Below are 27,840 nucleotides of genomic sequence, written 5' to 3' on the forward strand. Positions count from 1 at the left end.
ACACACAGTATCTGTCTCTCCATCAATCTCTCTGTTTAAATGTGCACAGAGCGACAGAGACAAGCCTCCCCTGTGTTTATTTTTTATGTGTTCTGCTGCTTGTGTTGGAGCCTTGAGCAGATCACTGCTGTGTGTGTGTATGAATGTATGTATGTATGTATGTATGTATGTATGTATGTATGTCCCCTCTGAGAATCACCACCTCTTCTCACATCACTTCAGCACTGTTTGTTTGTGGAGCAGGATGACATACTGTACTCTCAGCCACACACTGATCAAAGGGGGTTCTCTCTGTGTCTGTGTAATTGTAGAACCCCTTCAGTGACAGTAGCAACTAGAACAAGGAGTAACGATATCAAGCGCCGACAATAACCAGTACTTGACTCTCCTGTTTAGCTGGAGTGTTCAACATATCTGGCATGTGTTGGCTTTTAAAAATGTTCCTTCTTTCATCACACAATCATCCTCATCATTTCCCACATATTGTAATGGACGAGCATTATTGTCATGTGGTAACGCTAGTCATCACTGTAATACCGGTCTGATTACATAATAGACCTACAGTCACAAATCCATCTTCATCATTACTGTGCCTCTACATAAAACCAGGCGCTGATACATGCAGAAGTTAACATAATCAACAACGACCGTGTACAGCCAGTAAACCTGAACTATGACCGTGTACAGCTAGCGTACGTGAACTATGACCGTGTACAGCTAGCGTACGTGAACTATGACCGTGTACAGCTAGCGTACGTGAACTATGACCGTGTACAGCTAGCGTACGTGAACTATGACCGTGTACAGCTAGCGTACGTGAACTATGACCGTGTACAGCTAGCGTACGTGAACTATGACCGTGTACAGCTAGCGTACGTGAACTATGACCGTGTACAGCTAGCGTACGTGAACTATGACCGTGTACAGCTAGCGTACGTGAACTATGACCGTGTACAGCTAGCGTACGTGAACTATGACCGTGTACAGCTAGCGTACGTGAACTATGACCGTGTACAGCTAGCGTACGTGAACTATGACCGTGTACAGCTAGCGTACGTGAACTATGACCGTGTACAGCTAGCGTACGTGAACTATGACCGTGTACAGCTAGCGTACGTGAACTATGACCGTGTACAGCTAGCGTACGTGAACTATGACCGTGTACAGCCAGCGTACGTGAACTATGACCGTGTACAGCCAGCGTACGTGAACTATGACCGTGTACAGCCACCGTACGTGAACTATGACCGTGTACAGCCAGTGTACGTGAACTATGACCGTGTACAGCCAGTGTACGTGAACTATGACCGTGTACAGCCAGTGTACGTGAACTATGACCGTGTACAGCCAGTATACGTGAACTATGACCGTGTACAGCTAGTGTACCTGAACTATGACCATGTACAGCTAGTATACGTGAACTATGACCGTGTACAGCTAGTATACGTGAACTATGACCGTGTACAGCTAGTATGTGTACAGCTAGTATATATCTGAACCATGGCCATGAAATCATCTACTATTGATTTTCCTGTGTGTGTGTGTGTGTGTGTGTGTGTGTGTGTGTGTGTGTGTGTGTGTGTGTGTGTGTGTCCCACAATGTTGTGCTGAGAGGTTCTGGAAAAGGCCCTCACAGCTTTGGAATGTTCTGAATGACTCGAGCCTCAAGATGGGTGAATATGCATCATTGTCTCCCAAAGAAAACTCCCCAAACATTACCTACCCTTAATAGAACCCTGCACCTTCCGTTTGACAGACACACACACTTTTATAAGTCAGGGAATAAGCCTGAGGTGGTTTACAAAACGTTGTCCAGATGGACAGTCTATAGACCACCCACTGTTTCACAGACTTGACTGCATGGACCATTGCCTTGCATTGACCCAATAAAAGCCCAACTTTCAGTGTAACCCAGTACAACACACACACACTACACAACAGTTCCTCAGGGACACCATTTTCTGTCAAAGCAAGCTTGTGCTAGGAATACATAGCACTGGGCTGTTCAAACATTGCATTTGATGCCAGCAGTCTTGTGGGACTGGTACAAAATGAAACTTCCAAATACTGTACCACATGGCCGTTGATATGTACATATTGTTGTTTGATTCCTTTTCCTAATTTAACTGTAAGATGTAAATATTGTTTTTTTATTGTTCCATAGTGATGTCCAAGCCTACCCTTTAGCTCCATCTCTTTACGCGCAGTTTAAGCACACGCATGCACAAACACACAGTTCCCATGCTCCCCCTCCCTCTTCCTTCATAGGCGTACGCCCTTCCCATCTTCAACTGTCTTGTTCCTCACGCTCTCCCATCAGTGCACCTCAACACGGCTGTAAAAGCAAAGCACAGCTGCACGGCCTGAGGTGATGCTCCTCCCGTACGCCCGCTCCTTTGATCTAACTGATCACCTCTCTCAGTCCTCTCTTCTTTACTGATAGAGATAGAAGGAGAGGCCTGGTAGAAAGGGACTATTCTCACAGTCTAAAGTTGTCTTTACACGAGGCTAAAGGTTCAGTTTTGGCCTGAGAGACTATCCTTTAATGAGGTTATAGCATATCACAATTACTTGGACTATGTTATGGTCATTTAATAGTAGCCTATTTAACTGATCAATGACGGCACACTGGCATAGGTCTACACACCATGAGGCCTTCAACAGGCCCTCAATAGGCACTGAGTGTTTAGGCTACTGAGCAATGCCAAATATTCCTGCTGGTTGCTCCGACTAGACGTAACATAGTACACATATTTTGGGGTACCTCCAAGTCGTATGATACTGTATGTAGGAATGGTCTGGTTACTTAAGACTGAAATTAATGCTATTTGATTTGTAACATATCATATGGATTGGAGAATGTAACATTTCCTACTAAATGGAGGGATACAAAAGAACGTCCCAAACCATACTAATTGCTGCTCTGAGACCAGGTTGAAATTGACAAATATCTACAATGAAACATCAACATTTGCAGTAGTAAGTGATTAGTGATTAGGCTACAGGCCATTGCTGCCAACGCCACCTTCGGACAAAACCATGCATCATTATAATGTATAGCCAGGGTCAGTGTAAAAGTGCACAACAATTTGACAGCTGTCAAGATTGATGTAGCCAATCTTATGCACAGTTTGTGCGCCAAGTTTATATCTAACGCAAAGCCCCTTCTCGGACACAAAGATTATTACAACCAGGCTTTAGCAGAGGCTGCCTCTGGCTTGCCTGAATTCACATAAAGTAATTGGTCTCATGACATGTCAGTTTGCGTAAAAGTGCTATGCTCCAACTTTGGCGCAACAGCCCATTTTTTCAACGTAGACCATCAATAGAAGTATGTCAATAGTAGTATCAACTAGGCAATCGTCATAATGCATGAAAATGTATGTTGACGACTTCGTTTACCTCAGTAGGTTTGGCAGAGGTATGGAGCCCGAGGCTGTCCCCAGGATTCCCCTTTTCCCACTCAGTAATTTCTCCACCAGGACCACATTCCCGGTCCGGGCCGCTTCTAGTAGTTCTTGTTCCTTCCTCATCCCGACCGAACTTCTTCTAATTCCGGATTTCTAATCCAAAACCGGTATGTAGAAAGAGAATGACGGCGGTGGGGATCCCCCTTCACTGTATCTTGTGAAAAAACATCTGTGTGTTCATTTTACTGCATGTTGCAGTAAGCGTTCCCTCAAATGGGTAGGTTACCGTCCGCGGTGTGCTGCAAGGTTGGCAGGCTCAGTTGCAGAACGAGTCCATTGTCGAACCGAACGCAGGAATGAGGAACCGTAAATAGCGCATTTTGCACGGTACTGCCTGCTGCAGCTGGCTCGAGGGAACTACGAACAAGCCGGTTGCCAAACCCAGATCGCCACTCGCTCTCTTCTCTCGCGGTTCGGCTATTTTGTCCTCTCCTCTCTCCGTGTAGCCCAACAAACACGCTGTGTCGTGTCCTCTCGTTGTATGTCTGTCTGTTATTGTAGCATCCCAATCGCTCCCTCTTTCTTTCTCTCAGTTCTCCACTTTCTTCGAACCGCACTCGCCACAGTGCCTAACGGTATCCTGCCTAATACAGCGTTGTACAGTATGGGCGTGGATGGCGGGTTACAGCACCAACCGGAGGCGAAAAGGCTTTGTTATTTATTTGCTCATTTAAGAAAGTCACAGGTTATATGAAAAGGCTCCTATATTCGGATAGCAGTCAGCTTTAGGAGGAATATCGATTTGTATATTCCACTATTGAGCGAATAACGGGTGCACATTTCATTATTATTGGTTTATCAAGATAACCGTCCAAAAGACATAAATCAGTGGATGGTGTAAAACAGAAATATGGGCTATATAGTGAAAATAATAGCAGCCTTGGTCTCTGCCACCTGTTTGTGTGGCAAAACAAGCAATCCAAGCCATTGACAGGCTTGGATTGAGACACACCCCCTTTGTCAATCTCTTCATCCCTTGCCAGAAGATTTTGTTTTTTAACCTTTATTTAACTAGACAAGTCAGTTAAGTACAAATTCTTATTTTAAATGACGGCCTACTCCGGCCAAACCTTCACCTAAATCTGACAATGCTGGGCCAATTGTGAGCCGCCCTATGGGACTCCCAATCACAGCCGGTTGTGATACAGCCCAGGATCAAACCAGGGTCTGTAGTGACGCTTCTAGCACTGAGATGCAGTGTCTTAGACCGCCACTCTGACCTGTAGATGATACCCAATTATTCACTAGTTCACTATCGGTTCATTAGGAATGCTGTCACTATTTTGGTAACAATGCTGTAAATTAAGGAACACACACAGCTGTGTGATTGTGCCCTGGCTCCTGTCTGCACCAGTGCATTGCTTCCTGTCTTGCTGGGAAGAGAAGAACGTCCTATTGAGAGAGGGAGGGTGATGGAGAAAAACAGAGAGTAGGACTTCATATAGCCTACTAAACGAGAGGGAGGAGAGGAATCTCCTTGCCAGACAGAGAGAGAAGCAGCTGCAGCCCCATCGGGTGTTGGATAGAGATACTACAATCTGACTGTCAGGGGAGAGCAGTGAAGCTGATCTCATGAGCCAAATCTATTCCATAGCAGAACCACAGACACATACAAGACAGTCCTTGTTTCACTCTATTGTTTAGTTGTCGGTCATTTCATTGGTAGATGAGAGGAGAAATTTGTGCTTCAAAACAAGTCAAATGTATTAAATGATATGTCTATTCTTTTGTTTTCAACTCTTCTCCTTTCTGATTTTTAACTGGATTATATGTCAAACCACAGCAAGGGGCGCATTCAGCAAGACGAAACGTTTTGGAACATTCAGATCAAAATATGCTATAAAAAAAACAAAGTTTGTTTCTGACACATACAATAAGGAATCACCTTGGCTATTTTTATGACATTTCTATCTGCAACATTTGACTATTGAACGTGGCTCTGGGTGACTACAGGGGAACCCAAGGTCAATACCCATACCTACCAGTAGATGTCATACTTGGACTGCTTTTCTGTCTTCAAAGACGTTGGCAGCATACACAACAGTGGACAGTAAGGGCTCTGTCTCAATCCATCCATGTCCTCTCGACTACTCGGATCCGAAAGACCTGACCACAATTAACTATAAGCAGTCTAGCACATTAAATATGGCCGACATCACAGGGCCATTATTTTGACCTGCAAACAGTGGTTTCTGTTGCTCCTCGCTAATCAGGGGAAGTCCCCACTTCATAAGGTGTTTCGGTGCTGTTCACTACACCTTCTGAAGGGTGCGACCATCGTGTTGATCTGGCCCGATCTGAGCCAGGTGGCTCGTCCACTGCTCCTCCCACTTAAGCCAGAGCCATTGAGATGCCTTCTCTGGCTTTTTCAGTTAATCTTTCCTCAATTCCTTTTCAAAAAACACTGGAGAAGGCCTGAGTGGAGGGATCTTGGACCATTCCCTTCAATATGTTTGAGAATGAGGCCAGGCGATACTCTAGAACCCTCAAATTTAAATCTGGACCTCTAAGCCAGTTCCACTGCTTTTTTCTCCTCTCGACCTGGGACACCAGGTGGTGCAATTAATTATCAGGTAGAACAGAAAACCAGAAGCACTCTGGACCACCAGGGTAGGATTTGATTACTCCTGACCTAGGATGTGAGGAGTCATGAATACGTATTGAGAATGAGCCTTGCCTCCTGTCTATCTATGTGGCAAACCTTTCGCTGTGTTCCCTTTACTCCTCAGTGCCCTTCACAGTGGTGCCCTCCACTGGTAGACACTTGGTCTTCAATCCCTTGTCAATGTCTGATACTTTCAGCAACTTCCTTAGGTAGGCTTCCTCTATCCACTCCTCCCATGGAAGTGTTTGCTCTGTCCCGTTAGTGGACTGGTGGAAGTTCCCTTGGCCAGATACACCAGGTTTAAACCCCCCACAATTCAGTAGATAGGCAGATGACCTTGGGTGTGCACCATGTTTCATAAGATTTACATTTTGATCATTTATCTGATACTTTTCCCCCCAGACTTAGTGAATTCAACTTAAAAAAGGGCAATTCCGCCACTTTTCAACCTCATATTCATTATTGCCATCTACATGTTTGAAAATCACTGTTTTTAAAATGTATTTACTTTTGATGTCATTGGGTGGAACGTTAACTTTATACATATTTTTCTCTCTACAAAACATAGAAATGTGCCATTTTCACATATGTAGACACTGGTATTGTGCTGGAGACAATGAAAATTTGGTTGGAATTGCCCTTTAAGGTAGATAGGTAAAACAACCACATCACAATCATTGTAAGTAAAAGTCCCCTAAATAGAGAAGCTATTAGCATAATCATTGCTAGTAAGAACAGACAAGTGCAAGTGTTAGTGCAAGGAAGTCAAGTAGAACAGTATGACAACTGAGAAAGACATTTTTGATTGGATACCTTTTTATTTTCATCAGTAGCCCAGCAGCTTTGACAGACAAATATTACAAATCCTTTTCTTTTTGTACATGGGTTCTCAGGAGCTGAGCAGGTCAAGGGAGGAGCTATTGTAATGAGGGGGCGGGTCCGTTCAGACCAGGAAGTGGATGAGAAAGTTAGAAACTCCAGAGAGGGCAGCCTTTAAAGTACACTCAAGCATTCAAATCCTAACTGCCATTCAAGTCTTGTCAGTGTTGAGCAGGTAAGTGAACCAGCATCGTATCAAGGTAGAGAGAGCTGGGGAGAGAGGACAGCGCAGCTTGGAAAGACATTCAGCTGGACTGAACTAGGCCTAGGCTAAGCTAGGTCCACAATTTGGATATAGACTTTAAAGTAGAAAAATGATGTATTCCCAAACAGCCCTTTTTGAAGGACTAGGATGGGGTCATTCGAGTGAGCCTGCCAGTGAAAACCAAAGAAAGACCAGTTGCCATCATTGGTGTAAACAGAACTACCTTTTCCTTCTTCGGTTTTGTTTTAGGGCAGTTATGTTTTTACTTGATCTCATTGCCATACGGGACAGAGAACCTGCAGACTACACCTTTAAAGAGAGGCAAGCCATTGTAATCTGTCAGCAAATCTCATGCTAGTACTGGAAACGTCCCTGTGTAAGACGTGATGCTTCAGACAGAACTGCCTTCAGACTGAATTCTGTGAGCCAAAAGCATGCTCCAAAGGGGAAATAAAGCTCTATTCTACAACACTCCCCCCAAGGCTTCCCCAACAGACAAGCATGGAGCAGCAGCAGATATGGGCACAACTTCACGTTGGTGAAAAACTACATGTAGGATTATGCAAATATAGAATGCACGCACAGAAAAGCACATGCCCGTTTTCCCTCCTGCATTGGGAGGAGTTACCTAACGTAGCAGGCGTAAAATAAACGCCTGAAACTGGATCCTTTACAACACATCTTGACGAGGGGAAAAGTCAGGAGGTTCTCTTCTGCACCATTCAATCAATCCAGTACATGTGGAGGAGTTAAGATGGAGCGTTACCTTGTTAATGTCCAAAAGTGGACGTCGCGTCACAGGCTCTTTCCATTTCCCCTTAAAACCGGATCGTCCGGTTGTTGGGCTCGGCAGAGGCTAGGCGAGAGCTGTATTCATTAGTCGCAGACCTTTGCAAAAAAAGTTTTTCAACGGAAACCATTTACTCTAGGAACTAAACAACGCAAACGGAACCAACGAGGGGGGACCTACCTGAATTTGTCCAATCGTTGCAAAACGTTTTGAACAGAAAATACATTTTGTAAAGGAATCCGAATAATGAATACACCCCAGGCTTTATCCTCATAGGAGAATAGAGATGGTAACTTGCTCTCCATATTAGTGTTCTTTCCACTCATTGGATGATCGAGAGATGATAGGATAGTGTTCTCAACCGGATTGGATGATGCTTTCGTACAGGGATCGTATTTACAGTGAATATAGTTCAAAAGTGCTGGACACACAACTAGCTATTTACATGTAGAAAAATAGGGGGGAATAAACAGTGCAATGGGACATTATGGGCATTGTAGACATCAACTAGATGGAATGGAAGAAAAGTAAATGTGAAAATATATAATTGTATATTTTCCTTTTCAATTAAATGAAATGCTTGTTTTAGTTACATGACAAATACATGTTGAACACACACTGCACAACCATTCAGTAGAAAACATTGTGAACGCTTTTCCCATCATAAGTACATTACCATACACACTCCAAATACAATTGGTTCAGCGCTAGATACATTTTTTTCATAAGCACCAAATTACATGTTCTGTTTCAGCGCAGTGCAAAATAAGTCTATTTTTAAGACATTCCTCCAAAGATATGACATTCAGTGTCTCACCCCACCCAACCAGGCAAGCCCCAAAGGTCATTACATATGTGATGCTTGATAAAGTTGCCCATTTTTGCATTGTTTCTCCTATTTAAGGTATCGATTCGGGGAGGGCAACTTTTCCCCCGAGACTAACATTCAGGACTCCCACCACACCTCCCTAGCCCCTCCATTCCACTTGAGGGCTGTATAATTTAGATTCGTCCCCTCTCCCCTTCATCGCTCCCATATTTAGGAGGCTGCTCTGGCTTGCAGAGTCGGATTACTGGAGAGACTGAACACTAACTTACTGCATAAAGAGAGAAATTCAAAACAAGCACAACAATCATGTAAAACAAGCATGTCCTAGTCCCAGCCCAGAGATGACACGGCAGCACTATCGAGGAGGGGATGAAAGTCTAACACGGTCCACTCTCCAGTTCCTCTACTGGGGGTAGAGATGAGGGTGGTAGGTGGGCTGAAGTGAAAAAGTAGCCCCCCTCTCTAGTTCAGGGACTGCTTGTGTGTGTGTGTGGTTTAGTTCTTAGGCGACCAGCCCTTCATCAGAACAGGCTTGAATGACCTGGCTGATTCTTGAATAATACTTGTGTGATGCTATATCAAGTAGCTCCAGTATCCAGCACCCCCTCTCCTCTCTGCTTCCCCCCTGTGGTGATATGCAGCACTACAGACTGGTGGTCACTGGGCCTCTGTTGGCCTACCCTAGCTGCTGTTCACTTTGAGACTCTTCATGCGGTGCAACAGGGAGTCCTTCTCCATTTGGGCCTCAGCTAGAGCCATCTTGGCTTTGGAGAGCTCCAGTTTCAAACACTCGTTCTCCTCTATCAGCAGCTAGGGGTAAACAGAAGAGAGGGTGTATCTAGCGTTGGTTAAATTCCTATGAAAGAGTGCAGGGCATAACATTTTATTTTTGGTCCGATTTTTTTTACCAGCCAAAATATTTCTCCCCCGCTAAAATGACCACAAAAAAAAGAAGTGTGGTTTGTAATGTATCCAAAACAAATGTATTACTAGAAAAGTAATGTGGTATAATGTTTAATTGAATTTGTGACTTGAGTACATACACAAACAAATGTGGACTACTCCAGTCATGTTTGTGGCTGTGAGATTGAGTCTGACTAGTAGAAGCGTTATCTTCGCTTCCCGAGCAGTTGAAACTCAAACATAGAAAAACAACAAAACAATGTAAATAGTCGAGAAACACAACATCTCACTTCAGTAGACTTTTGTTTCAAGTAAATTAGACCAACTTTTATGCCTGTGTGCAGCTCTTCACATGCGCACTGTCCCCAGCGCAAAGTGGAATAGGCTGCATAGGATTTGCAGTTTTGACTTTGTCCGATTAATTTACAAGTTATGAACAAAACGGTGGAAATAACTTAAACAAATATTGCAGCATTTATTTTTTATGTGATCATACTTGCCTATTTTTATTCACAGATGAGAGTGAAATGCTCGCACTGTGGAGCCCTGACCCCCCGCCAACGTGGCTGGTGTAAATAGACATTCTTACCTGCCATTTCCAAAATCGACCCTCATTTGGCAGGTGGCGGGTGTTCATTTTAGGCCCTGGATGAGTGGGTGGTGTGTGTGTGGACTACTCACCTGTTCTTTGTTGGAGGGGGTTGTGCTAGGGCTAGGAGGGCTGGGGGTCTGTGTGGCCTTTGGAGTGCTGCTGACCACACTCTCAGGGACTGGAGACAGACCGCTGTCAATCAATTGGACTTCTTTCTTAGGCCCCGCCTCAGATGCATTTTCCACTGTGACAACAGAGAGGGGGGGGGGGGGGGGGGGGGGGGGGGGGGGGGGGGGGGGGGGGGGGGGGGGGGGGGAGTGGGTGAAAGGTAGAAATAAACTTGAAAGGCATGTCATTGTATGATGATGAAATGAGACGGTGTTGGGGGAGGGTGTGTGTGCGTGTGACAGTGTGCGTGTGTATAAGTGAGGCAGTTTGTGTATGAGTGAATGTGTGAGACTGTGTGTGTGTGTGTATATACAGTTGAAGTCGGAAGTTTACATACACTTAGGTTGGAGTCATTAAACTTGTTTTTCAACCATTCCACAAATTTCTTGTTAACAAACTATAGTTTTGGCAAGTCGGTTAGGACATCTACTTTGTGCATGACACAAGTAATTTTTCCAACAATTGTTTACAGAGAGATTATTTCACTTATAATTCACTGTATCACAATTCCAGTGGGTCAGAAGTTTACATACACTAAATTGACTGTGCCTTTAAACAGCTTGGAAAATTCCAGAAAATGATGTCATGGCTTTAGAAGCTTCTGATAGGCTAATTGACATCATTTGAGTCAATTGGAGGTGTGGATGTATTTCAAGGACTACCTTCTAGCTCAGTGCCTCTTTGCGTGACATCATGGGAAAATCAAAAGAAATCAGCCAAGACCTCAAGTCTGGTTCATCTGGGAGCAATTTCCAAATGCCTGAAGGTACCACGTTCATCTGTACAAACACCATGGGACCACGCATCCGTCATACCGCTCAGGAAGGAGACGCGTTCTGTCTCCTAGAGATGAACGTATTTTGGTGCGAAAAGTGCAAATCAATCCCAGAACAACAGCAAAGGACCTTGTGAAGATGCTGGAGGAAACAGGTACAAAAGTATCTATATCCACAGTAAAACGAGTCCTATATCGACATAACCTGAAAGGCCGCTCAGCAAGGAAGAAGCCACTGCTCCAAAACCGCCATAAAAAAGCCAGACTACGGTTTGCAACTGCACATGGGGACAAAGATCATACTTTTTGGAGAAATGTCCTCTGGTCGGATGAAACAAAAATAGAACTGTTTGGCCATCGTATCTTTGGAGGAAAAAGGGGGAGGATGCTTGCAAGGTGAAGAACACCATCCCAACCGTGAAGCACGGGAGTGGCAGCATCATGTTGTGGGGGTGCTTTGCTGCAGGAGGAACTGGTGCACTTCACAAAATAGATGGCATCATGAGGTAGGAAAATGATGTGGATATATTGAAGCAACATCTCAAGACATCAGTCAGGAAGTTAAAGCTTGGTCGCAAATGGGTCTCCAAATGGACAATGACCCCAAGCATACTTCCAAAGTTGTGGCAAAATGGCTTACGGACAACAAAGTCAAGGTATTGGAGTGGCCATCGCAAAGCCCTGACCTCAATCCTATAGAAAATGTGTGAGCAGAACTGAAAAAGCATGTGCGAGCAAGGAGGCCTACAAACCTGACTCAGTTACACCCACTGTCAGAAGGAATGGGCCAAACTTCACCCAACTTATTGTGGGAAGCCTACCCAAAACGTTTGACCCAGGTTAAACAATTTAAAGGCAATGCTACCAAATACTAATTGAGTGTATGTAAACTTCTGACCTACTGGGAATGTGATGAAAGAAATAAAATCTGAAAAATAATTCTCTATTATTCTGACATTTCACATTCTTAAAATAACATGGTGATCCTAACTGACCTAAGACAGGGCATTTTTAGTAGGATTAAATGTCAGGAATTGTGAAAAACTGAGTTTAAATGTATTTGGCTAAGGTGTATGTAAACTTCCGACTTCAACTGTATATGAGTGAATGTGTGAGGCTGTGAGTGTGAGTGAGGCAGTGTGTGTGTGTGTTTCACCCCCTATAGAGAAGGCTCCATCGTCGGTCCTGTGGATGAGCAGGTTGGAGATGTGCAGGGTGATGGGGGTGGGATCAGGGTCAGACGGGTTGTCACGGGGACCATCATCCTGCAGAGGGGGACAGAGGTTAATGTGTCTGGTTAATGTGTCTGTGGTTAATGTGTCTGTGTGTGTGTTCATCCCTACCTTTAGGTCGATGTGTGTGTTCCTGACGCTGATCTCCATCGGGAGGACCTGGGGGGCGGAGTCATCCTCCAGGAAGTGAGCCAGGTTCCTTAGCGACGACATGAGGAAGCTGGCCCGGTAGCCGTGGAGACGCAGCTGGAGGAAACCGTTGGTCTCGGCCAGGGGGGAGTGGGCGGCGGCACAGGGCCCGCTCTCCAGCCGAGCCCTGACCTCCGGGAGATGGGTGGTCCCGTCTGAATTGGCCTCCAGACCACCACCTAGTGAGGGAAAGAGGAAGGAGAGAGGAGTGGGAGGAGGAAAGAAAATTAGATCAGTAATCAATGAATTACAATTAAAAAGAGAAGGCATAGATTGGCTGCAATACAAACAGAATGACTGCAACCACAACTCAAAGAAAAGGCTCAGCGATGGCCGCTTGGCAGGCATACAACCAGACATTGCCTTACTGCTGACGCCAGTCTATGAATCCATTTCTAAGGTGTGACTAATTTGTAAAGCAAGGGCCCTTATGGGGGGTGGGGGTACTAATCCCATAAAACTATTTAAAGGCCAGTAAAGTGCCACAGCAGCTGCACGCAGACACACATTTTAATATAACAACAATGCATCGGCCACTGCCTCAGTAAGGAAGGAAGGAGAGAGGAAATGGCAGACGTGAGAGAAGGTAAGAGGTAAAAACAGAAATAGTGAGAAAGAGATGGAGAGCGGGACATATAGAGCGGGGTAGGAAAGGAGAGAGCGCGCGCGAGAGAGAGAGCGGGGTAGTGAAGGATAGAGATGGGGATTATTCCTCTGTGAAAGAGGGAGGAGGCGGAGCCGAGCTGAGGGAGAGATGGAGATTACTCTGCTGTGAAAGAGGGAGGAGGCGGAGCTGAGCTGAGGGAGAGAGAGATGGGGATTACTCTGCTGTGAAAGAGGGAGTAGGCGGAGCTGAGCTGAGGGAGAGAGATGCTGTGAAAGAGGGAGGAGGCGGAGCTGAGGGAGAGAGAGATGGGGATTACTCTTCTGTGAAAGAGGGAGGAGGCGGAGCTGAGCTGAGGGAGAGAGAGATGGAGATTACTCTTCTGTGAAAGAGGGAGGAGGCGGAGCTGAGCGAGCGAGCACTGCCTCATAGTACTGGGGGTAAATATGGACCTCACCAACCCCTCTTAAATATTCACACACTTTGGAGTTGACATGCTGGAGACACACATGCACACAACCTGTGGTGCCACAAAAACACATACCGACACTGGGTTTAATGTAGCTGGTAAAGGGAGCAAAACCCCCATTAGTGCTAATGCACCGTCTCACTGCAGCAGTTAGACACACACACACATTGCAGTCACACACACTGCAGTCACACGTTGTGTGTGTGCGTGCGCGTGTGTTTTTTTTTACTATCCTTGTGGGAACCAGAAGTCCTCACCAGGATAGTAAAACAAGGAAAATCTTGGACATTTTGCCAATCCCCACAAGGAAAAAGGCTATTTATAGACTTAGGGGTTAGGTTCAGGGCTACAATTATGGTTAGGTTTAGGGGTTTGTGGTTAGGGAAAATAGGATTTTGAATGGGAATCAATTGTTTGGTCCCCACAAGGATAGTAAAACAAAGGTGTGTAGCATGCTTGGTGGAGCAAAAATGCTAATTACTATCTGTCATTTCATACCAATGATGAAATCAGAGACACACTAACACAAACAAACAGGTAGTAACACTTGTGTGCAAGCTTGCGTTTGCCTACCCATGCTTATGTTCCACACACACATACCTTCGCTGCCTGGGGCAGGGGGTACAATAGTGCTGCCCTGAGCAGTGGGTACCATACCTGCAAGAGTTATGGAAGGGTAAACCAAGTCAATTGGGAGTGTGTGTGTGTAGCCTTAATCCAGCTATAGATAGTACTCCAAGAGAATGGGGAATAGCAAAACTGCAGTGTGACTGCAGTATGTGTGACTGCAATGTATGTCGTGGTGTGTGTACATGTATGTATGTATACATGTACACATTTGTGTGTCTACGCATGCGTCTGTGTGTCTTCACCCAGGCTGCGGTTGCTGAGGTATTGTCGGAGGCTGACGTTTCCCAGCTGTGTGGGTCTGACGCAGCCCACCTCCAGAGATACAGTTGTGCTCTCCCCTCGCACTTCCATCCCCCCACACACACACTGCACCTTCAGCACCAGCACCGACACCTGGAGGGAGAGAGAGAGAGGGAGGGAGGCATTAAGTTGGATAGGAGAGTCAGCTAAAATGAATACAAATGTAAGTTAATTCAATCAATTCAGAAAGTGGGGTAAAATTACAGTTCAGGAAATAAAAAATGCTCAAGTGTACTCATGCATGTGTGTGTATATATATATATATATATGTACAGTGCTTTCGGAAAGTATTCAGACCCCTTGACTTTTTCCACATTTAGTTACGTTACAGCCTTGTTCTAAAATGGATTAAATTAAACAATCTACACACAATACCTCATAATGACAACAGAAAAAAGGTGAGGTTTTTAGAAATGTTTGCAAATGTATTAAACATAAAAAACATAAATACTTTATTTACATAAGTATTTAGACCTTTTGCTATGAGACTCGAAATTGAGCTCAGGTGCATCCTGTTTCCATTGATGTTTCTACAACTTGATTGGAGTCCACCTGTGGTAAATTCAATTGATTGAACATAATTTGGAAAGGCACACACCTGTCTATATAAGGTACCATCGTTGACAGGTGTGTGTGTATAAGGTACCATGTCAGAGCAAAAACCAAGCCATGAGGTCAAAGGGATTGTCCGTAGAGCTCCGAGACAGGATTGTGTCGAGGCACAGATCTGGGGAAGGGTACCAAAACATTTCTGCAGCATTGAAGGTCCCCAAGAACACAATGGCCTCCATCATTCTTAAATAGAAATAGTTTGGAACAACCAAGACTCTTCCTAGAAATGGCCACACGGCCAAACTGAGCAATCGGGGGAAGAAGGGCCTTGGTCAGGGAGGTGGCAAAGAACCCAGAGTTCCTCTGTGGAGATGGGAGAACCTTCCAGAAGGACAACCATCTCTGCAGCACTCCACCAATCAGGCCTTTTTGGTTGAGTGGCCAGACGGAAGACACTCCTTAGTAAAAGGATGACAGCCCGCTTACATGACAGCCCGCTTCGAGTTTGCCAAAATGCTCCTAAAGACTCTCAGACCATGAGAAACAAGCTTCTCTGGTCTGACTGAACTCTTTGACCTGACTGCCAAGCGTCACATCTGGAGGAAATCTGGCACCATCCCTACGGTGAAGCATGTTTGTGGCAGCATCATGCTGTGTGGATGTTTTTCAGCGGCATGGACTGGGAGACTAGTCAAGATCGAGGCAAAGATGAACAGAGCAAAGTACAAAGAGATCCTTGATTAAAACCTGCTCCAGAGCGCTCAGGACCTCAGACTGGGGCGAAGGTTCACCTTCCAACAGGACAACGGCTCTAAGCACACACCCAAGACAACACAGGAGTGGCTTTGAGACAAGTCTCTGAATGTCCTTGACTGGCCCAGCTAGAGCCCGGACTTGAACCAGATTGAACATCTCCGGAGAGACCTGAAAATAGCTGTGCAGTGACACTCCCTGTTCAACCTGACAGAGCTTGAGAGGATCTGCAGAGAACGGCAGGAACTCCACAAAGACAGGTGTGCCAAGCTTGTAGCGTCATACCCAAGAAGACTCGAAGATGTAATCGCTGCCAAAGGTGCTTCAACAAAGTACTGAGTAAAGGGTCTGAATACTTATGTAAATGTGATATCAGTATATTTTTAATACATTTGCAAAAATGTAAAAAAAAAAAAAAACTGTTTTTGCTTTGTCATTATGGGGTATTGTGTGTAGATTGATGAGGGGACAAAAACAATTTAATCAATTCTAGAATAAGGCAGTAACGTAACAAAATGTGGAAAAAGTCAAGGGGTCTGAATACTTTCCGAATGCACTGTATAGTGTGCGTGTATGCATGTGTGTGTACAGCAGTGTGTGTGTTCATGGATCCATGCCTGCATGTGAACATACATTTCCTGTGCATGTGTGTATTACCATGTCTTTGGTGGGTTCGTCAATGCTCTGGGAGGTGGCACTGACAGTATCTGGTGAGCCAGCACCGTCCTGCTCCCCTGTGCCCATGGCCGCTAAGGCTGCTGCCTCCTTGGCAATTTCTGTGGCACTCTGATCCCTCACCACATCCTTAAAGCCTGAGATGGACACGTCGTCTGTGGACACAGAATGAATTAAAATTGGTGGTCTGCTACCAAAACATTGATAAATACCAGACACAAACGTAAAAACTCAGCAAAAAAAGAAATCTCCCTTTTACAGGACTGTTTCCCATGGTTGTTCAGTGAACCATAAACAATGAATGAACATGCACCTGTGGAACGGTCATTAAGACACTAACAGCTTACAGACGGTAGCCAATTAAGGTCACAGTTATGAAAACTTAGGACACTAAAGAGTCCTTTCTACGGACTCTGAAAAACACCAAAAGAAAGATGCCCAGGGTCACTGCTCATCTGCGTGAACGTGCCTTAGGCATGCTGCAAGGAGGCATGAGGATTGCAGATGTGGCCAGGACAATAAATTGCAATGTCCGTATTGTGAGATGCCTAAGACAGCGCTACAGGGAGACAGGACGGACAGCTGATCATCCTCGCAGTGGCAGACCACGTGTAACAACACCTGCACAGGATCGGTACATCCAAACATCACACCTGCGGGACAGGTACAGGATGGCAACAACAACTGCCCGAGTTACACCAGGAACGCACAACCCCTCCATCAGTGCTCAGACTGTCAACAATAGGCTGAGAGAGGCTGGACTGAGGGCTTGTAGGCCTGTTGTCTGGTGAGGACCTGCCTTACATCACCAGCAACAACGTCGCCTATGGGCACAAACCAAACGTCGCTGGACCAGACAGGACTGGAAAAAAAGTGCTCTTCACTGACGAGTCGCGGTTTTGTCTCACCAGGGGTGATGGTCGGATTCGTGTTTATCATCAAAGGAATAAGCGTTACACCGAGGCCTGTACTCTGGAGCGGGATCGATTTGGAGGTGGAGGGTCCATCAGGATCTGGGGCAGTGTGTCACAGCATCATCGGACTGAGCTTGTTGTCATTGCAGGCAATCTCAATGCTGTGCGTTACAGGGAAAACATCCTCCTCCCTCATGTGGTACCCTTCCTGCAGGCTCATCCTGACATGACCCTCCAGCATGATAATGCCACCAGCCATACTGCTCGTTCTGTGCGTGATTTCCTGCAAGACAGGAATGTCAGTGTTCTGCCATGGCCAGCGAAGAGCCCGGATCTCAATCCCATTGAGCACGACTGGGACCTGTTGGATCGGAGGGTGAGGGCTAGGGCCATTCTTCCCCCCCCCCCCCCCCCAGAAATGGCTGGGAACTTGCAGGTGCCTTGGTGGAAGAGTGGGGTAACATCTCACAGCAAGAACTGGCAAATATGGTGCAGTCCATGAGGAGATGCACTGCAGTACTTAATGCAGCTGGTGGCCACACCAAATACTGACTGTTACTTTTGATTTTGACCCCCCCTTTGTTCAGGGACACATTATTCCATGTCTGTGGAACTTGTTCAGTTTGTGTCTGTTGTTGAATCTTATGTTCATACAAATATTTACACATTAAGTTTGCTGAAAATAAATGCAGTTGACAGTTAGGACATTTATTTTTTTGCTGAGTTTATAATCTTTATTCTGGTATAGAAAACATCAGCTCACAACTGCCATCTCCTGGACAAACTATGGAATAGAAAACTCAAAAGCCATTCAATATGTATAGAAACATGGTTTATTCTCAGGACTAAGTCTGGAGTATTCCCTCCATATTTAGGCCAAATAAAAGAGTAAAAGATGTCTTTTCGAGTTATGTTCTCCTATAACCCCCCCCCCCCCCCCCCCCCCCCCCCAATAATAAAAATAAAACTGAGGCACAGTGACAAGATCTGCGTATGATGGATAGACCTAGTCAGACCTGTAATGCCTGGAGGAGAATCATGCTCAACCGTGTGTGTGTCAAATCGAAGTTTATTGATCGCATACACAGTTTAGAAGATGTTATAGCGGGTGCAGTGAAATGCTTATGCTAGTTACTAGCTCCGAACAATGCAGTAAAACATCAAACAAGAAACACAATCAATGAGCTATGTTGAGAATACAGTATTTAAAACACACACTACAAACCCCACAGCAAAATGGATAGACTGGCAGGAAATAGCTTCCGGACCGGAGTCTGGAATATAAATATATGTATGTGAATGGTGTGTATAGACAGTATGGACAGTATATGAATAGAAAAGGTGTGTACAGCAGTAGCTTTATAGGATGAGCCATGACTACAATACAGTATATACATATGAAGTGGGTAAATCAGTATGTAAACATTATTATGTACATAGAGCAGCAGTCTCTAAGGTGCAGGGTAGAGTACTGGCTGTTAGCTGGCTAGTGACAGTCTCTAAGGTGCAGGGTAGAGTACTGGGCGGAGGCCGGCTAGTGATGACTATTTAAACAGTCTGATGGCCTGGATATAGAAGCTGTTTTGATGCACCTGTACTGTCTCCATCTTCTAGATAGTAGCAGGTTGAACAGGCCGCGACTCAGGTGGCGGAGGTCCTTGATGATCTTCTTGGCCTTTGAGACAAAGGGTGCTGTAGATGCACACAATAATGCGTTGGGCTGACCGCACCACCCTCTGGAAAGCCTGGAGGTTGCGGGCGGTGCAACTGCCGTACCATGCGGTAATACAGCCCTGACAGGATGCTCTCGATGGTGCATCAGTAGAAGTTGGTGAGGGTCTTACATGCCAAACTTGCTCATCGTCTGTGTGCGCGTGTTGATTTTGTCTATCTCCACCAGACGCGTTCAAGACACACAGGTTAAAATACCAAAACCTACTGTGAACCAACTATATTAATTTGGGGAGAGGTCGAAACATACATGAAACATTAATGGACATTTAGCTAGCTTGCTGTTGCTAGTTCATTTGTCCTGGGAGATAAACTTTGGCTTGTTATTTTACCTGAAATGCATACGATAATTTTTTTTAGCTGGAACTTTGTCGAATTTTGACCCTATTTTGAGTCATACAAAATCGTGTGTTCTCTACTCCGACAATGAATCCACAGATAAAAAGGGGAAACCTAGTTAGTTTTCTTTGATTAGCCTCTCCTTGTTCATATTCTTCTGTGGATTTTATATTGCGGTTGGCAACCAACTAAGGTGCATTACCGCCACCAACTGGCCTGGAGTGTGGACCTCAGTTCATCTTTCAAACACCCACGTGGGTATATGCTCCTAAAAACCAATGAGTAGATAGGAGAGGCTGGACTTGCAGCGAATCAAGAGTCTAAAATAGAGCCAAGTTATACTACAGTGCCTGATACGCAGACACCCGTTGACAAGTGCGAGCAGTGGATGAAACGATTGAACAACATGTATGTACATTTATTTTGCAACGCGGCTGGTTTGTTCAACATATTAGGGGCCAGGCTGAATTTCTTCAGCATCCTGAGGTTGAAGAGGCTTTGTTGCGCCTTCTTCACCACACTGTCGGTGTGAAGGAACCATTTCACATTCTCAGTGAGGAACTAGAAGCTTTTGACTCTATCCACTGCCTGTGGATGGCGGCGTTCTCTCGCCGTGGCCTCCTGAAGTCCACGATCAGCTCCTTCGTTTTGTTGACATTGAGGGAGAGGTTATTTTCCTGGCACCACTCCACCAGGGCTCTCACCTCCTCCTTGTAGGCTGTCTCATTGTTGTTAATAAATCATGCCTACCACTGTTGTGTCGTCAGCAAACCCGATGAATGAGTTGGTGACCACGCAGTCATGGGTGTACAGGGAGTACAGCAGGCGGCTGAGGACGCACCTGAGGGGCCCCCGTGTTGAGGGTCAGAGTGGTGGAGGTGATGTTGCCTTCCTTCACCACCTGGGGTCAGCCCGTCAGGAAGTCTCAGACCCAGGGCCCTGTGTGTGTGTGTGTGTGTGTGTGTGTGTGTGTGTGTGTGTGTGTGTGTGTGTGTGTGTGTGTGTGTGTGTGTGTGTGTGTGTGTGTGTGTGTGTGTGTGTGTGTTTCCTACCCCTCTCCAGCAGGCTGTATGTGTCTGTGTCTCCGTCCTCCATCAGGTAGCTGTCTATGGAGAGGTTGTCCAAGGACTGCAGAGATGGAGTCTTCTTCATGTTCTTATAGGACACTGAGAAACTGGACTGGGAACGCTCCCTCATCAGACGCCCACTGGAACACACACACAAACAAACAAGAGTGAGTGTGAGTGGGGGAGAAGGGTGAGGGGAAAGAAAAACAGGAGTACCGTGGACCTCAAGGCTTGGATTTGAATAGCCCTGCGCCCGGTTTCCCAAAAGCATTTTAAGGCTGAGTTCATCATCAGAACCATTGAGCTGATTCTAACAATGAACTTAGCCTTAAGATGTTTTTGGGAAACCGGGCTCAGTTCTAGACCATTGACCTAGCCACGGCTATATGCTACTAGTCACCAGATAAAGGCTACACACACTATTCACCGGGTACACACACCAACTTGCAGCGTGTAAATGTATACAGACCCACATACACTCCCACAGATATACACCCAACCACAGACAATTCTACATGCACACGTACAGATTAGAGGTCGACCGATTATGATTTTTCAACTCCGATACAGATTATTGGAGGACCAAATTTATTTGTAATAATGACAATTACAACAATACTGAATGAACACCTATTTTAACTTAATATAATACATCAATAAAATCAATTTAGCCTCAAATAAATAATGAAACATGTTCAAGTTGGTTTACATAATGCAAAAACAAAGTGTTGGAGAAGAAAGTAAAAGTGCAATATGTGCCATGTAAGATAGCTAACGTTTAAGTTCCTTGCTCAGAACATGAGAAAGCTGGTGGTTCCTTTTAACATGAGTCTTCAATATTCCCAGGTAAGAAGTTTTAGGTTGTAGTTCTTATAGGAATTATAGGACTATTTCTCTCTATACGATTTGTATTTCATATACCTTTGACTATTGGATGTTCTTATAGGCACTTTAGTATTGCCAGTGTAACAGTATAGCTTCCATCCCTCTCCTCGCTCCTACCTGGGCTCGAATCAGGAACACATCGACAACAGCCACCCTCGAAGCAGCGTTACCCATCGCTCCACAAAAGCCGCGGCCCTTGCAGAGCAAGGGGAACAACCACTCCAAGTCTCAGAGCGAGTGACGTTTGAAACGCTATTAGCGCGCACCCCGCTACCTAGCTAGCCATTTCACATCGGTTACACCAGCTTAATATCGGGAGTTGATAGGCTTGAAGTCATAAACAGCGCAATGCTTGAATCACAACGAAGAACTGCTTGCAAAACGCACTAAAGTGCTGTTTGAATGAATGCTTACGAGCCTGCTGGTGCCTACCACCACTCAGTCAGACTGCTCTATCAAATCATAGACTTAATTATAACATAATAACACACAGAAATACGAGCCTTAGGTCATTAATATGGTCGAATCCGGAAACTATCATCTCGAAAACAAGACGTTTATTCTTTCAGTGAAATACGGAACTGTTCCGTATTTTATCTAACGGGTGGCATGCATAAGTCTAAATATTCCTGTTACATTGCACAACCTTCAATGTTATGTCATATTTACGTAAAATTCTGGCAAATTAGTTTGCAAAGAGCCAGGCGGCCCAAACTGTTGCATACACGCTGACTCTGCGTGCAATGAACGCAAGAGAAGTGACACAATTTCACCTGGTTAATATTGCCTGCTAACCTGGATTTATTTTAGCTAAATATGCAGGTTTAAAAATACATACTTCTGTGTATTGATTTTAAGAAAGGCATTGATGTTTATGGTTAGGTTTTTCGCGAATGCGCACCGCATCGATTATATGCAATGCAGGACACGCTAGATAAACTAGTAATATCATCAACCATGTGTAGTTATAACTAGTGATTATGATTGATTGATTGTTTTTTTATAAGATAAGTTTAATGCTAGCTAGCAACTTACCTTGGCTTCTTACTGCATTCGCGTAACAGGCAGGCTCCTCGTGAGGCAGGTGGTTAGAGCGTTGGACTAGTTAACCGTAAGGTTGCAAGATTGAATCCCTGAGCTGACAAGGTAAAATCTGTCGTTCTGCCCCTGAACAAGGCAGTTAACCCACCGTTCCTAGGCCGTCATTGAAAATAAGAATATATATATATATATTTTTTAAATTTAAAATCGGCAAAATCGGCGTTCAAAAATACCGATTTGTGATTGTTATGAAAACTTGAAATCGGCCCTAATTAATCGGCCATTCCGATTAATCGGTCGACCTCTAGTACAGATACACCACACACACACACACACACCGTGAACAGATATTTAAAGGAATGCGGACACACACACACAGACAGACCCATAGCGTGTCTTACATGTTGGAAATAGAATATAGGGAGGTGGACCGGGTGTTTGAGGGGCTGAGCCGGTCAGAAACCACTGACAGACTGCCTTTCCTTTGTAGAGAGAGAACACACACACACACACACACACACACACACACACACACACACACACACACCTCGCATGGGTCAGAGCAGAGGACACACTGAGCTACAGAGTAGAGTAGCAGAGTGAGAAAAAAACACACACACATAAGACAGACGCACACCTTGTATGGGAGCTCATTGGACAAGGCAGAAACACACACAAATGAACAAACACCTCTTATGGGTGACAACATTGATATTGTGGCGTATAGGGCAGGTACAGTGCGGTCACTGTATTTACACAGGCATGATGTAGAACCACCTACTGATGTGATGGGACTGACCAAGTAACAGTAAAGTAACATTAAATGATGGTTTACTAAGCTGGGCATGAAGTGAGTAACTGTAATGACATCTGCAGGAAGTATTGTTGTGACTGAGTATTGCAGTAATGGGAGTGACTTAATGTAAAGCTTGTCATAAGTCCTCTGAATGAGTGTTACGGTCTGCCTGCCGATTGGCCTGCATTTCCCACTCCTGATCTGCCGACCGGGACATGCACTAAGTTACAGTAAAGATGTTCTTATTGTTTGCTTTGATTTGGAGGGAATCATCACAGTGAATGTTTTACAGAACTGACCGTCTGAATAGCTGAACAATGTGTTATGGAAGTAACGGAATCAGTGTTCCTCTGGAGAAATGTGTAGCAGTAGAGGGGAAAAGTCAGGGGGTTTCCCTCCCCCACTGTTTTGGGGTCCCCCCCCCCAGAGAATTTTGATGCAGAAGGACTGAGAAGCTCACTTCTGTTAACTTTTTAAAAGGACATTCTATCAAAAATGTATGAAAATAAAATTATGTTGACACCAACCAAAATGTCATGTCTACCTCCAGAAATGAGCCAAATAACATATTGGTAAAATTATTTGTTTAAATTGTAACATATGATCAGGTATGCGATTAGCAATAAGCATTATCACCTGTATCCCAACTGATGCAGCATAGTGGATATAAATAAAAAGGCTGAAGCATGGGGTAAGCCTATCCGCATTTACCCTATTGGGCTAATCATTAGTAGTCCTGCATCGGGTCATATAGGCATGGGTGAGCCTAAAAAATAAAAAATCAGCTGGCAGGTGGAATAAAAAAAACTTTTCAACCCGTGGGTCGGCTCGTGGTTCAGAACAATTACATTGTGTGTCGGGAAACATTTTAAAATCAAGTTAATACACTTTCAAAACCCAGGCGCTTGTGTTGTGAATTCCATTCTGTGAGCGGCGAGGCAGACATAAGGCTACCAGCTAAGCACGCATTGAGTGTGGAGCCGGGAACTGTCCCTTATTCGTGAGGTGCTAAAATGTTCTCATTTGTCCACGTGCAGCGCTTATGTTCCCTCTCCCCACCAGATAATTTTTATTTATTTAACTAGGCAAGTCAGTTAAGAACAAATTCTTATTTACAATGACGCCTACCCCGGCCAAACATGGACGACGCTGGGCCAATTGTGCGCCGCCCTATGGGACTCCCAATCACCGCTGGTTGTGATACTACACATTACAAAGCGTATTTTTCCTGGGTAGCCTAGGTTACGTGAAAATGGCTAACGTAGGCCTAACCGGAGAAATAAAAAGAAAGGTTATGATAAAGGAATAGGCTACATCACCGTGGAAAAGTGCTGCGAGAGTGAAATCTCCAGTTTGGAAGGACAACATGGTAGACGAATACACAGCTGGCACAAAGTGCAAGCAGGTAGGCCTATTTTCGATAATTCAGTTAATTCTAAGTTATTTATTACATTCATTCAGCGTTCCTTCATTAGACCATACGCAGGCCATATAAAGAGTAAACCGGTGCGGCTGGTAAAAGTGTGAGCAGCCTATAAATGATTTTTGATTCTGGGAATTCCCTCACTATGACACTCGTAACTTGAACGCGCCTCGAGAGGAATATTTATCTTGCATAGATCACACAACAAGCCGATTATGTAAAGAGGAACTATTATACTGTGGGGTTGTCTGATTTTGTCTGCAGAGGAAAAGTAAATGTGGACTGTTCCAGCATCTTCAAAGTGCACCTCGGTATACATTTTTTTTATGTCCCACATTTTTTTGCCCTGGCACCACAGCTAAATGACTGCAGTGGAAACACTTAGCTGGGAAAAGGACTGTTATGGTAACGACAGTCTAAATTACCAGACTGTATTATGATAATGACGGAAGGGAATTACCTGGACATAGACTCAGGCAGTCTGGCCCCAGGGTTCTTCTCGTTCCAGTCTTTGGTGGAGAGTGGGTCTGAGAGAGTGGGGTCTGCACTGGAGGACTCACCCTGCTGGGCTTTACAATCAACTCCGGTCCCCGGCTCCTCTCCCCCAGTCCGGGCCTCCAGGGAAGCCTCTCCCAACTCCTCTGAACTCGATCTCCCTGTCCTCTCGTCAAGAGACGCCTTCATGTTGGGGGCGGAGGCGGGGATGAGAGGGGCAGGGCCTTGCGTTATCCCACCCTCTACCCCTCCCCCACACATAAGCTGGTCCACTGTACAGCTTCCCTTCGTCCCAGCCCCCTCCACGTGGGTTCCTCTCTCTCCCCCCTCCCCTCCGTCACTCCCAGTCTCCAAGGTGCATCTACTCTCCGAGGGGGACAACTCTGACCCTAGGGGGGAACCAGGACCCTCGGGCTGGGGGACCGGCTTCAAGAGGAGAGCTACCTCCGCACTTTTGAGCAGGATCCCCACACAGGCACTGAAGGGCTGGTGGTCTGGAGGGGGGTCCGATGTGGTCTTTGCCTTGTCTCGTTTGGAGCCCATCCCCTCCAGGTCCTGTTGCAGGGTGTGCTGCAAGGCTTTGATGCTGCGCTGAAGCCGCATCAGGAACATGTACTGCCTGTGGCTCACCTGGACACACACATTATGCTCATAACTACACACACTTCAGTATTCTCAAATAAACAGTGTAACACATGTTGGTTCACATTATACGCACACATCATACATTAATACAAAGTGGACAAAACATTAGGAACACTTCCCTAATATTGAGTTGCACCATCCCCTTTTGCCCTCAGAACAGCCTCAATTCATCGAGGCATGGACTCTACAAGGTGTGGAAAGCGTTCCACAGGGATGCTGGCCCATGTTGACTCCAATGCTTCCCACAGTTGTGTCAAGTTGGCTGGATGTCCTTTGGATGGTGGACCATTCTTGATACACACGGGAAACTGTTGAGTGTGACAAACCCAGCAGCATTGCAGTTCTTGACACACAAACCAGTGCACCTGGCACCTACTGCCAAAACCAGTTCAAAGGCACTTAAATCTTTTGTCTTGCTCATTCACCCTCTGAATGGCACACACACACACACGTGGCATCAATCAGGGATCATAGACTGACCGGGTGAAAGCTATGTTATGAAAAGAGAACGTTCCTAATGTTTTGTACACTTACTGTATACACACACACAAAAGTGTACAGACACACCAAAATATATGTATCATCACTCACCTGTGCGCTCAAATGCTTCTGTACGTGCACTAACATGTGCATGTCTGCCTCCTTACTGGAAGAGGAAGACGAGGAAGGTGGGGGGATGTTGTCCAGGGACAGTGGCTTGTGAAGCCCGTTGCTAGGCGGCAGCGAGGCCTCTGTTGCCGTGGCGTCCGTAACAGTACTATAGTACTCCTTCAAAAGCCTCTTCCTCTGCAGACGTCCCACGGTATCCACAGGCTCGCTCCTGGCCAGGCCTGCAGCTGCAGAAAGGGGCGTTCTCTGCCCTCTCGAAGCCCCGCCCATTAGCCGCTCCTGGTGCTGGGCGTGTCTGACCGGCTGGCACGTCCACAGAGTGAGGGGGAAGGCGTCGACGAAGGGCTGGGGCCGCCCCTTCCCGCCGCGCGTCCCCTCGTAGTCCACCCAGAACTGGGCAAAGTGAACCGCCCACAAGTCTGTGGCAGCTGGCATTTTGAGGGCATCCACGCCCAACGAGGGCGACACCAACCCTTTATACACATTGTGCAACATAGTGTCCTGCTCATGCGCGTGGCGCTGGAAAATGGGGTGGATCACTGGGAAGGAGGTGGAGGAGCGAGGGAAGGAGGAAAAGGAGGTGGAGAAGAACTGTTGTTCTTGGAAGGAGAGGAGGAGGGCTTCCAGGTGGGAGCGGGAGCAGTTGGGGGGGTGGCGGGTGTTGGTAGCCACCATCTCCGAGCATTGGACAGAGACGGAGCGGGGGAGGTCCTGGGGATAGGAGGGGTCCCTGTCCGTGGGCACTAACAACTGTGGTGGGGGAGAGAGGAAGAGAAACACATTATTAGAAAATATACATACTAAGGTCATCAATGTGTACAAGATGACTAATGAGCATAATTTCCAATCTGTTGAAATGTAAAGACTATGCTCTTACAGAAATGGAGTGTGTTGACCTTTTCAAGGGCTTTTTTTCACAGCTATGGTAGCATTTGCATTTCTCAAATGACTGAATCAAAGTGTCCAAGTACTGAATATGAGTGTGTGTGATTTGAACAGCGACATAACATCATGACAGAGTGTGTGGGTGTGTGTCCTTTCTGCCCTCTACCTTGAGCATTAGTCCGTCCACCCTGATGTCGATGTGCTCGTCAGGCTTCTGTTCCTCGTCGTTGAGCTTGTAGAGCTCCATGAACTGTTCCAGGCTCTGCCTCAGGTCCAGAGCAAACAGGTTGCACCACACCAGGCTCCTGGGGTCCAGCACCAGCTGCAGCGCATTCAGCTGCACATACAGGTTGGGGCAAGGGACTGCAGGAGGCGGGGAAGAGAAGAGAG

General features: G+C 45.7%; 1 protein-coding gene across 3 annotated transcripts in view; it reads right to left on the reverse strand.

The window, feature by feature from the left end:
* Window positions 1-8,145: 8,145 nt before the first annotated feature.
* Window positions 8,146-27,840, reverse strand: part of LOC120032280 (UHRF1-binding protein 1-like) — a 44,410-nt gene continuing 24,715 nt past the window's right edge. The window contains exons 13-23 of one of the 3 annotated variants that reach the window (XM_038978295.1): window positions 27,617-27,813; window positions 26,548-27,315; window positions 25,277-25,941; window positions 20,657-20,811; window positions 16,603-16,775; window positions 14,583-14,733; window positions 14,311-14,367; window positions 12,560-12,816; window positions 12,373-12,481; window positions 10,363-10,517; window positions 8,146-9,588 (exon numbers count right to left, since the gene is read on the reverse strand). In XM_038978295.1, coding sequence (XP_038834223.1) covers window positions 9,460-9,588; window positions 10,363-10,517; window positions 12,373-12,481; window positions 12,560-12,816; window positions 14,311-14,367; window positions 14,583-14,733; window positions 16,603-16,775; window positions 20,657-20,811; window positions 25,277-25,941; window positions 26,548-27,315; window positions 27,617-27,813 — 2,816 coding nt within the window. In that variant the 3' untranslated portion in view covers window positions 8,146-9,459. Of the gene's footprint in view, window positions 9,589-10,362; window positions 10,518-12,372; window positions 12,482-12,559; window positions 12,817-14,310; window positions 14,368-14,582; window positions 14,734-16,602; window positions 16,776-20,656; window positions 20,812-25,276; window positions 25,942-26,547; window positions 27,316-27,616; window positions 27,814-27,840 lie in introns of those variants that run through there. The other 2 variants (XM_038978296.1, XR_005473804.1) reach the window with 2 other exon arrangements.

Source organism: Salvelinus namaycush, chromosome 38 (genome assembly GCF_016432855.1).
Source record: "Salvelinus namaycush isolate Seneca chromosome 38, SaNama_1.0, whole genome shotgun sequence".
NCBI lineage: Eukaryota > Metazoa > Chordata > Actinopteri > Salmoniformes > Salmonidae > Salvelinus > Salvelinus namaycush.